The sequence below is a fragment of the Carcharodon carcharias genome, chromosome 5 (genome assembly GCF_017639515.1).
Source record: "Carcharodon carcharias isolate sCarCar2 chromosome 5, sCarCar2.pri, whole genome shotgun sequence".
NCBI lineage: Eukaryota > Metazoa > Chordata > Chondrichthyes > Lamniformes > Lamnidae > Carcharodon > Carcharodon carcharias.
The window spans coordinates 138,757,425-138,770,185 of NC_054471.1; the positions used below are offsets into that span (position 1 = coordinate 138,757,425).

The 12,761-nt window shown below is 40.6% G+C and overlaps 1 protein-coding gene across 2 annotated transcripts in view; it reads left to right on the forward strand.

The window, feature by feature from the left end:
- nt5dc1 (5'-nucleotidase domain containing 1) overlaps nt 1-12,761 on the forward strand; it is a 602,479-nt gene that overhangs the window by 534,927 nt on the left and 54,791 nt on the right. For both annotated transcript variants that reach the window (XM_041187282.1, XM_041187283.1), the window contains exon 10: nt 8,655-8,819. In XM_041187282.1, the coding sequence (XP_041043216.1) occupies nt 8,655-8,819 (165 nt within the window). The remainder of the gene's footprint in view (nt 1-8,654; nt 8,820-12,761) is intronic.

A 12,761-nucleotide genomic window follows, 5' to 3' on the forward strand; every position in this document is an offset into this window, starting at 1 on the left:
AAACAGCTGTCATCACACCCTATTCAAAAAAACATCTTTGATCCCCTCTGTCTTTGCCTGATCTGCAACCACTTTCCACGTCCAAGGTTCTTGAATATGTTGTCAGCTCACAACTCCATGTCCATCTTTCCCACAGCCCCATGTTTGAATCTCTCCAATCAGACTTCCACCACTGCCACAGCATGAAATGGACCTGATCAGTCACAAATGACTATGTTGCTTTATTCTCTTCCTTCACCCTCTTTGACCTCTCTGCAGCCCTTGAAATGATTAATGACACCATTCTCCTGCAAAGTGCTTCCTCTGTTGTTCAGCACAGTTGGACAGTTCTCAGTTTGTTCACATAGCAACAGCATCTTCACCAATAGCTCTTCTACTCGCCCTACACCTAGTAATGGAAGCCCCAAGGATCTATCCTTGGGCTGTTCCTCTTTCTCATCAACAAACTGGCCCTTAACAACATGATCCAAGGATACAGGATCAACTTTGATATGTATGCAGATACTACCTCTCCACAGTCTCTCTTGGCTATCCAACTGCTTCTGTATTATCAGACTTGTCATGCATCTAGTCTTGAATAAGTTGCAATTTTTGTCCAATTAAACCACAAACTCCTTCCCTTGCTGCTTATCCTAGCCCTTCTCAGGTCACTATAAGAATATAAGAAGTAGGAGAAGGAGGAGACCGTGGGGCCTGTCGAGCCTACTCCACCGCTCAGTATGATCAAAGCTTCAACCTCATTTTTCTGTCTGCTCCCCACTTCATTTGATTACTGGAGAGACCAAAAATCTGTCTATCTCAGCTTTAAATATGTTTAATGGCGGCACATCCACAACCGTCTGGAGTAGAGAATTCCAAAGGTTCACAACTCTTTGAGTGAATAAATTTATCTTCATCTCAGTCTTAAACAATCGGCCCCTTATCCTAAAACTGTACTCCCTTGATCTAAATTCCCCAGCCAGGAGAAACAATGCCTCAGTATCTACCCTATCAAGCTCCTCCAGGATCTTGAATGTTTCAATGTGATCACCTTTCATTCTTCTAAACTCCAGAGAATAGAAAAGAGTCATATTGGACTCAAAACATTAACTCTGTTCCTTTCGCCACAGATGCTACCAGATCTGCTGAGTTATTGCAACACTTTGTTTTTATTCCAGTAAATAGGGATCAAATTTATTCAGCCTCTCATCATTGGACAATTCTCTCAACCTAGGGACCAATCTAGTGAACCTTTATTGTACTGCCTCCAAAGCAAGTGTTTCCTTTCTTAAATATAGAGGTCATAAATACCCACAATACTCTAGTTGTGATCTCACCAATGCCCTGTACAATTGTAGCAAGACTTCCCTATTTTTGTACTCCAATACCCTTGCAATAAAGATCAACGTGTCATCTGCCTTCCTAATTGTTTGTTGTACTTGCATGCTAACTTTTTCGTTCTTTGTGTGAATGTACACAAATCTCGCTGAACATCAACATTTACAAGATTCACACCTTTTTAAAAAATATTCTGCCTTTCTATTCTTACTACAAAGTGAATAACTTCACATTTCCTCACATTACACTCCATCTGTCAGCTTGTTACCCACTCACTTAACCTGTCAATGTATCTTTGCAGCCCCTTTCTGTCTTCCTCACAGCTTTGTATTGTCAGCTAACTTAGATACATTTCTCTCTGTCTCTTCAGCTAAGTCAATAAGTTAATATAGATTGTCAATAGCTGAAGCTCCGGCACTGATCCTTCCAGCACTTCACTAGTCACAGCCTAACTTGAAAATGTCCCATTTATCCCTACTCATTGCTTTCTGTCCATTAGCCAATCCTCTATCCATACTAATATTTCACCCCAACTACGTGAGCCCTCACTTAGTACAGACTGTGGCACCTGGAATCTACTGGTCCTTATGGCTCAGACAGTTACTAGATAAATTCACAGAAGTTTTGGAATCATATCTGTTTCTTATTTAAATATGTGCTGGCCTGAGGAAACATTCTTTTTATGCCTCTGTATCAGGAACACTTGCTGGAAAGGTTGTATTATAATACATTTATGTCAATGACTTTCCATAATCTACTGGGGACATTCTGAAACAAAAATTAGCTCAGGTATTAAAGACCATCATGGCTGATGCAAGTGTTTCCTTTGCATCGACCCAGCCTTCTGTGGGCTAGACCTATCTATTTGAGACCTACAATGTAACTTTCAATCATGGATGTCAAATCTGTGGATTGATAGTCCATATAAACTAAGAATCGATGTAATGGGGAAGGTTTTGGCTTTTAGCTAAAGGATGAAAGTGGCCCAATTGTAAGCAAAGTTAGGAAGACATGGGGCTAATCATCTTGTAACTGAGCTCAGCATTTGCAACATGGGTGGGAGATGTGCAGGAGTTAGTTAAAATTTCAAACATCTGAAACCTGCCTCTATTTCTTGCTCTAAAGGGACAAGGTGGCTTAACTGCTTGAGAGATGTGTCCAGCATTTAAATATGTTAATGAGGCTATGTGCCTCAAATTTTAACAGCCTTTCAGATATCAAGACTTGGGAGATCAGGTGGCTGAAGGAAGCAGAGAAACCCCAATCCATCAGGTAATTGCTGTTACAACACTGCTTGTTGGCTGGGAAGAGCAGGGAGGTTTCCACACACCCCTCCCCACCACCCTGCCACCCACCTCCTGGCCACTCAAGTAAACCTGCTTCCAAACCCACACTCCAATCTCCTAAAGTGTCCAACCGTCTCCTTGAAGCCACAATCTTAGTTAGGATGCTGACTCATTTGAGAAAATACAATAATGAAGAAAGTCCCAAAAGAATTTGGGTTGTTTTGATTTAAATAGAGCAGATTAAGGAGGGATTTGATTGATGTTTTTAAAATTGTGATGGGATAGATTAGATGGAAACAAGAGTTTGCTTCTAGTGGTAGAGAAGTCTCAAAGGGGATATAGATTTAAGATTAAATGTAAGAGATTTAAGACATAAGTAAGAGAAACTGCTTTTCACAGGGAGTGTGAGGTTGTGGAATATACTACTGCAGTTAATGATTGAGGCAGAGACCTAGACATGAAATTTTCTCAGAGCTGTTCCTGCTTCGACAATGTAACTTTGCCATCGGAGTGCAGAAACCAATTTACACCTGGAGGAGTGGAAGCAGCCCCAAGGAAATTCTGGGTGCATGTCAATGTTTAAAAGTAGGTTAGCTGTTGTGTTGAAGGAAAGGGAAATAAAGGGATATGGGAGCAGGATGCGTTTATAGGAGTGGAGCTACTGGTCATGTGCAGGATATATAGCAACATGGACTGCCAAAATGTGTAATTCAAACAATAATGCAGCAGTGAGGCACCGAATGTTTCAGTTTGTGCTCAGGAATACCCCATTTTTTATATCAGGGAAGAGGAGAAAAATGCAAGGTTTGTCAGAATTACAATGTTGAAGAAAATTACTGAGGAACAAACAGAAAAGAAGTCTAAGGAATCACAACACTGAGAGAAGAATGTGGATATTCTGTGCACAGACTGATGCATGTGCACCATTCTCTGAAAGCAGTTACAAGAAATAAAATAAAGAATTTGCTTATTTGGCACTTTTCACAAACTCAGGATATCCCAAAACGCTTTGCAGCTAATTAAGTACTTTTGTAGTGTAGTTAGTATTGTAATGTCATAAACATAACAGCCAATATTTGCCCATAAACAATGGTGAGATATCTGACCAGATGGCCTGTTTTTGTTTGTGTTGGCTGAGGGATAAATTACCCTGGTAGAACTCCCCTGTGTTTCCATGAATAGGGCAGTGATATGTTTTCTGTCCATCTGAAAAGACTGATGGGATTTCAGTTGAATGCCCCGTCTAAAAGATGACATTTATGACAATGCAAAACTCCTTCAGTATTGCAGTGAAATGTCGGCTTAGATTATGTGTTCAACTCTCTAGCATGGAGCCAGAACCCATGACCCTCTTGACTCTAAAGTGACAGTGTTACCACTGTGCCAGAAAAAAAGTAGACACTAGAAAACATGCTTCACGTGTTGCCAAGTCTGCAATTAATATAGTGCTCTGTTGCTTAGTCTTAGTCAAACACTGAAATGTATGTGAACTGAAAGTATGAATTCCAAATTTATTTGATCAAAGAAAAGTAAATGTATAAACTCATAGGTTGTGGTAACATTGCTCTCAATGATAAGTGCTTTATTTTCCTTATTAACCAGAACAAAAACATTTCCTTGATATGTGTTTTTAGTCATCCATCCTAATATCTCCTCCTTTGACTTATTGGAAGTTTTGGTTTGATTATGCTCCTGTGAAGCACCTTGGGATGTTTTCTTCACAACTTAATCATTAAGGGATTTGAGGGTTATGGGGAAAAGGCAGGAAAGTGGAGTTGTGGATTATCAGATCAGCCATGATCTCATTGAAAGGCCTACTTCTGTTTCTACGCATTACAGTCTTATGGTCTTATATAAATGACTTGGATGAAGAGACCAAAGGGATGATTGCTAAATTTGCTGATGACACAAAGATAGGTATGAAAGTAAACTGTGAAGAGGACATAAGGAGGCTACAAAACAACATAGGTAGGTTAAGTGAGTCGGCAAAAACCTGGCAAATGCAGTATAATGTGGACAAATGTGAAATTGCCCATTTTGGCAGGAAGAATAAAAAAGAAGCATATTATCTAAATGGTGAGAGATTGCAGAGCTCTGAGATTCAGAAGGATCTGGATGTCCTGGAGCATGAATCACAAAAAACTGGTATGCAGGTACAGTAACTAATTGGGAAAGCTAATAGAATGTTATCATTTATTGTGAGGGGAATTGAATACAAAAGTAGGGTGGTTATGCTCCAGTGTACAGGGCACTGGTCAGACCACATCTGGAGTGCTGTGTACAGTATTGGTCTCCTTATTTAAAGAAAGATGTAAATGCGTTAGAAGCAGGTCAGAGAAGGTTTACTAGACTTCCACCAGGAATGGGTGGGCTGTCTAATGAGGAAAGGCTGGACAGGTTAAGCTTGCATACACTGGAGTTTAGAAGAGTAAGAGGCGACTTGATCGAAAACTTTAAGATCCTGAGGGGTCTTGACAGAGTGGATGTGGAGAGGATGTTTCCTCTTATGTGAGAATCTAGAACTAGGGGCAACTGTTTAAAAATAAGTGGTTCCTCATTTAGAGATGAGGAGAAATTGTTTCTCTGAGAATCGTACGTCTTTGGAACTCCCTTCCTCAAAAGGCAGTGGAAGCAGGGTCATTGAATATTTTTAAGGCAGAGCTACTTAGGTTCTTGATTAACAAGGGGGTGAAAGGTTATCAGGGGTAGGTGAGAAGTTACACTCAGATCAGCCATGATCTTATTGAATGCTGGAGCAGGATTGAAGGGCCAAGTGGCCTACTCCTGCCCTAGTTCATATGTTTGTATGTAAAGGTGCTATATAAATGCAAATTGTTGTTTTAGATACTGAAATAACATTGGCCTAGAACTTCCAATCTCCTGAGGGTTATACTCCAGAGGCACCCCAGAAAATGCACTAGGGGACCATCCCAAACCACCTGAGGACTGCATGGCGATTACGCAGGAAGTCTGAACTTCCACTGGGCAATTGCTCAGCAATGGCAACCATCGAAACTCCGATTTAAATTGGAGACTTCAGATGGTTCCGACTCTCTTAACAGAATGGTTACCCGTGAAAAGTTAGAGGAATATAATCACTTGTAACTCTCGAGTAACTATACTACTGAACTTCCCCACCCCCCAACACTCCCACTGGACCCCCAGGCTAACCCCCCTGACTGCCCTCCCCACCCCTGACCACCCTCCACCACGCTGATTATGCTTCCCACCACCCCCCACCCCCTGACTACCATCCCAACTCATCGACTACAGCCCCACCCCTGACTACCTCCCAGCCCCTGACTACCTACTGGTTCCCCTTCCAACCCCTTTGACTGCCTTCTCTCACCCAACACCCTGTGAGAAATGTGTAACTCCAGACTGAGGTAAATAAAAAGAAGCAGAGTAGCAATCCAATTGTGATTGCCATTCCACAAAAGTTCTGGCCCATTGTTTTCAATGACAAGAGATGCATTGTGTTGTTACTATTTATAAGAAAAACGTCTTGTTTAATACTGCTGCTTGGAAAGTGCTGTATCAAACCCCTGACAGCATGTGCTAATGGATTTCTCTGTTGTAACCTGGATTCCAGGACTGCATTGCCATCTTGATGTGCAAATCCAGTTCCGTGGTACACCTTAGATATTCTGTTAAATTTTATAAATGGTTCCAATTTGATACCAGCAAGTATTTGTGTCATTTTAAGAACACTCAAAAATAACATATGAATTGCCAGGTAATGGGTAAACTTATTCCTGTACACTGTAAGCATCAAATTAAGAAAATCTTTTAGTATATGGCAATGCCTTCATCGCCTTGGGCCTGAGTTATATCATCAATGCAAGATCTTGGAATCTAAAAATTAACTTTTGTTCTGAGTATGATTTAAAATTTTGTGATAGGGAAGGCTCAAGCCTTCCTGTCAGCTGTAGCAACAATAATAATTGGCAATTTGGATTTTTCTGTGGCTCATTGAGGTTCCAGAAGGTGTACATGCCACAATGGAGATATTCTGCTGTAACAGTAGCTAGGGCGCTATTCTCCTTCCAAGCTTCCTTTACCATGTTGGGCCAAATATTTCTTGTGGCAAGCTAATGGGCGGTGTTTACCATTAGTTAGTCTTGCCCTTGCCAATTTAAGATAAACGACTTGCTGCCAGTGGGAGGTGAAAATAATACAATACCCTCTACAGGGCAAACACATGTGTCTCCTTAACCAATCAGATTGAGAGTTTGTGAAATTGACAACAGAAAGTTTGATCAAGGAAGTGTAAAGTAGAGTGGTGACATCAATGTCAAAACAAGTATAGAAAGAGAAATAGATAGGGAAATAAAATTGGATTGATAGAGGAAAAAAGGGGACAGAAAAAAATGCCAGTAATTAAACTAGACAGGCCTTAACTTTCTGTGGCAAGTTTATTTCATTCCCGCTCAAGGAATTTGAATGGGCAACCAGACAACAAGTTACTATTTCCACAAACTAGCAGCAGCATCTCGAACAGCAACAATTGGAATTCTGCATTAAACCACATAGGTACCCTCATTTCCAATTGTTGTGGCAGTTGCACATAAATAACAGTGAATGCTCTGAGCCTTGCCATTATTTTGACAGCATTTTAAGCCATTATATTTTTTGTGTGCCTTGGTGTGAATGTACTTTGGCCCAGATCTGTTGGTCTCCAGATGGTCAGATTACGACCCAAGATGTGCGTCAGGATGCCATGGAAGTCTTGATACACTGACCTCTGTGGGAATTGCCCGGGAAGTTTGAGCTTATGACGGACAATTCTCTCACTCCCCAGTACGCTCTACAAAAGTCCCTGCTTCTGAGTTAGAGTCAGAGGACTTCGGACAGTTCCGATTTACTTACCTGAATAGTTACCCAGAGATGTTAGACAGAAAAATCCTAATCTAACTCTTGGGTAACGATTTAACTAACCCCTCAATCACTCATACTGACACCCCCTAATCCGACCTGACCCAATTACTCTTCCCGACTGCACTAAACTCCAACCACCTGACTAGCCCCCAACTTGACTCCCCTCCTGACCCAGCCTGACAACCCCCTGACCCACCCCACCTACCTGCCACCCTATTCATTTACCCCACCCATCCTACCCACTTAACTCATCCACCTACCCAACCTACCACCCTATCCATTCACTCATTCACTGACATTCATCCATTCACTAACATTCGCACTGGACATTTAAACTTACCTTACAGCTTGCGCTGTAAAAAGTGGACATGTCTTCTGTGCTGATTCTCTTTTCTGTTCTCTGCATGGATTTCTGTGCTGAGCGAGTTCTTGGGGCTGCAGCATTGGAAGTTGAATGCTTTTAAACATAACCAAGTAAGTATGCAGGTTTCAGACTGATCGGCATCGGTTGCAGAGGTGAGGAAGCTGCTTGGAAGATCTTGGCCTTTATCTTAGTTTAGTTGAGTCCCTTATCTTTTCAAAATGCATACTATAATTGGACCTACACTCAACCATTATCTGTATAAGATAATCACAAGCTTGCATTTGTGATAACTAAAAGAAGTGCTGTTTATCTTTTTCCACTTCCAGCAGCACAACAACCCCTTCAATTCAGAGCTACTGAACAGCTTTTCTAATTATCATATTTTGTTGTCACACCTATTAAATTCCACTCAGTAACAGGAAAATAAGAAAACAAAGTGTTAACTCCATGAGTCTTCTATATTCATGTATTTGGTGGATATTCAAATTTTTGACGATTGATTAGCGGCATATTAATGGTATATGGGAAGATAACTTCTTCATAAAGTTTATGGAGCAACAACATAAAAATATTTCGAGAATAAAAATGACCAGGGCCTTATAGGTCCCCTTCATGACGAGCCACAGAAAACTGCTCAAATTTCTATTCAGAAGAGTGATTTTGTGTATCTTGATTAGTAAACTGAAAATAAGTGTCTTTCTGTTTTCTCCTCCTTTATATTTGCATTTTACAAATGTCTTTGACCTCTGCTTTTGCTCTGGTCTTAGTCTGGAGAGAACTCAGCATGATGTCTGCTATTTAACCCACAGGTTGTTTACTTTGGTGACAGTATGCGCTCAGATATATTCCCTGCTCACAGCTACAATAATTGTGAAACAGTCCTGGTGCTTGAAGAGCTAGAAGTTGAAGCCAGCCAATCAGTTACAACAGACAGAAAGGACTCTGAACCATTAGAGAAGAAAGGAAAATATGAAGTAAGTGTTCATAACAACTGCTTATGATAATCAGTTCGGGCAAATAAAGGAAAAGGAGTTGTAGTTTGCCTTTGAAAAAAATAAAATGTACAATGTTTATTCTATTGTCAATTGCAGCAGATGTGAATGGTTATCCAGCTAGCTTTGTGGCAGCAAACTCTTAAACAAGTTTGGCACAAACAATGTAAATTATTTGGCCATGTGTATAAGATAATATCAAAGCAAAATAATCCATGGGTGGTGATGGGGGTAGGTGGTATGAGCTGGGAGGTAGGATGAGTGTAGGGATGTGTTAATTGTTCAGTAAGTTTACTTTTAAATACCATATTGAGCTCTTCCCAATACAACCTCTGCTGTTAATCACTTTCAACCCAGCTCCTATGCCTGTTGGAAATTTTGGGGCAAGTTCAAGGGGAATAGCGCAAATCTAGAATGACGGGGTCCAGGCAGCATACCTCTGCCCATTGGAAGTTTGAATTTTGCGTGTAAGGACTGCATGCCTCGACTTCCTCTGGGTCCAGTCATGCAACAGCGGCGAGCGTCTCAACACTCACTGCTAATCCCATCAGAAAATTTGGGCCATTAATTTTATCCTAAGCTTTTCTGCTTACCCTCCAAACAGCACAGTACTTCATTGGCTATAAAGCCCTTGGAAATGTTCCGTGATCATGAAGAGCTCCATGCAAATGAAGTCTTTCCTTTTATTTGTCGACTTAAGCAAGGTTATCTTTTAATCAGGAAAAACTCAGCAGGTCTGGCAGCATCGGCGGAGAAGAAAAGAGTTGACGTTTCGAGTCCTCATGACCCTTCGACAGAGCTTGAGTTCGAGTCCAAGAAAGAGTTGAAATATAAGCTGGTTTAAGGTGTGTAGGGGGGGGCGGAGAGAGAGAGAAGTGGAGGGGGTTGGTGTGGTTGTAGGGACAAGCAGTGATAGAAGCAGATCATCAAAAGATGTCACCAACATGTCTTGTTGGTGACATCTTTTGATGATCTGCTTCTATCACTGCTTGTTTGTCCCTACAACCACACCAACCCCCTCCACTTCTCTCTCTCTCTCCGCCCCCCCCCTACGCACCTTAAACCAGCTTATATTTCAACTCTTTCTTGGACTCGAACTCAAGTTCTGTCGAAGGGTCATGAGGACTCGAAACGTCAACTCTTTTCTTCTCCGCCGATGCTGCCAGATCTGCTGAGTTTTTCCAGGTAATTCTGTTTTTGTTTTGGATTTCCAGCATCCGCAGTTTTTTTGTTTTTATCTTTTAATCATATATGTGGGAATGTTATCTTTCAGTAAAGTAAATTCTCTCTACACCACTGAAACTTTGCTTTAGTAGTTAATGTCTTCATCCCTCAAGTGCAAATCTGACATGGTGGACAGGTTTTTTTGTTTATTTGGTGGGATATGGGCATCACTGGCAAGGCCAGCATATTTTGCCCATCCCTAATTGCCCTTGAACTGAGCATCTTGCTAGGCCATTTCAGAGGGTAGTTAAGTGTCAACTTTGGATCATTATTGTGGATCTGGAGTCACATGTAGTCTAAGGATGGCAGATTTCCTTCTTAAAGGACACTAGTGAACCAGACAGTTTTTCACAACTCTCGATGGTTTCATGGTCATCATTACTGAGACTAGCTTTCAATTCTAGATTTTATTGATTGAATTTAAATTCCACCAGTTGCCATGGTGGGACCACCATGTCCCCAGAGCATTAACCTGGACCTCTGGATTACTAGTCCATTGATGTATCATTACGTCATCATCTCTCCACGAAGGATGAAAGTCTGTCTCTGATAGAACTCAAGTTGCATTAAGTTCAACCTGTGTACCTTGTTTCTAGTGGACAGCTCCATTCATAACGCAGTAACAAAAATATCAATAAAACCCAAATCCTCATTTTGCACAATCCACCTTTGAACGACTTTTTGTGTATTCATGTGCACTACTGAGAAAGTATTGCATTATTGGAGATGCCATCTTGGCTTATTTATTAGGTTTCATCTGTCGAACTATGTTGTTTACGTGGCCATTAGCAATCACATGGTGACAATGCAAAGAAGAGAAATGGGTTCGGGCCACTTCTTGTCCATCAATCAACTAGAGTAGCTAGCCATTCATCTCATTGATGTTTGCATGGTCTTGCTGTCTGTTGTATTTGCCTACATAAAATCAACCATCACACTTCAAAAAGGAAGCAAAAGTAAGCATAGTAAAAATAACTTTGAGATGATCCAGGTGCATAAAAAGATGGTATTTAAGTGCAAGTTTTCCTTTCTTCTTAATTTTTATTTACTCAACAAACAGCAAATTTAAAATCACTAACCTCACAAAGGATTATAATTTTTCTTGATCATATTAATTCTTGCATTTCCTGCTCCAGCAGTTGTTAAGTATGATTCATCGAATATCATTTATAATGAGACAAGTGCTTTTAACATCCACAAAGGTAGCCGTTAACTGAGTTATTGGGTTACTTCTTAATAACTTAATAAATACAGGAAATAAGAAAGCATATTACAAAGAAAAGCCATTTAGCCATCAGCCCATTACTTTCTCGGACTTTGTATAATTTGTTGTTTCATGGACTTTATCCTCATCCATAGTAACATTAAAACAACATTCCATATCCTCCTAATCCTCTGTATTATGGATTTATGGGAAATTTAGAAATATTAAGCAGATGCCTACATATTCTAACGTTTTGAAGACTGTAGGGCATCTTCAAGTACCTTGTCTAAATTCAGTTCCTTATGTTTCTTCAAAAAGCACTTCAGCTTTTTTTATAAATTTCCAGAGTTTGAAAAAGACTGGAATTTTTTAGCAGCTTTCATTTCGGCAAAGTGACATAAATTTTTAAAAATTCTTTCAAGCATTTCCTGACCTCTACTCCACTTATCCACAAAAGAATGTTTCCCACCTGTTTATGAGACAGGTCTCAGCTAATTGTGCTATTTTTCTCAAATCTGTATATAGCTTAGAGATATATCAATCCAATGGGAAGATAGTACAGTAGCTTCTTTGGCAACTTCATGGGGCCTAATTTGAATATCAAGGTATGGACAATCGAATTCAGGATAGCATTATGTTGGTCATAGATATTATGTTTCTCTTACAATGGACAAAAGCAGATTGAATTGTACATTCAGAAGCAATCAGAATTTACGGAGCTAAATAGAAAATTAGCAAGCAGGACCTCAAATGTAGTAATCTCCGAATTACTTCCAGTGTCACGTGTCGATGAGTACAGAAATAGGAAGATAAGGCAGATGAATGTGTGGCTGGAAAAATGGTGCAGGGGGGAGGGCTTTAGATTCCTGGGACACTGGGACTGGCTCTGGGGAGATGCCGCCTGTACAAGCCGGACGGGTTGCAGATGAACAGAGCTGGGACTGTGTTCTTTGTAGGGCGTTTTGCTAGTGCTGTTGGGAGGGCTTTAAACTAACTCGGCAGGGGTATGGGAAACAAGAGAAAATATTACAGAAGAATGCCAGTGTGCAAAAAGTACTGGGAGGGACAGATAGCACTGGTATAGAGAATAGTAAGTTAATAGGTAAAGTCGGGGAAAAGAAGGAACTAACAAAATCTAAATCAGGGTTATTGGGTATATATGTGAATGCACGGAGTATAGTAAATAAGACTGGGGAGTTATAGGCACAGATTGCCATGTGGAAGTATGATGTTATGGCGATAACAGAGACCTGGCTCAAGGAAGGGCAGACCTGGGTATTAAATATACCAATATATAAGGTATTCAGAAAAGATAGGAAAGGAGTGGGGGGATGGCGTTATTTGTTAAGGAGAGCATTGCAGTGCTGGAGAAAGAATATGTCCCAGGGGGTTCAAGGCCAGAACCAATTTTATGAGAGCTAAGGAACAAAAAAGGGTGCAATTACATTGTTCAGTGTAGCCTATAGACCGCCAAATAGTGAGAAGGATGCAGAACA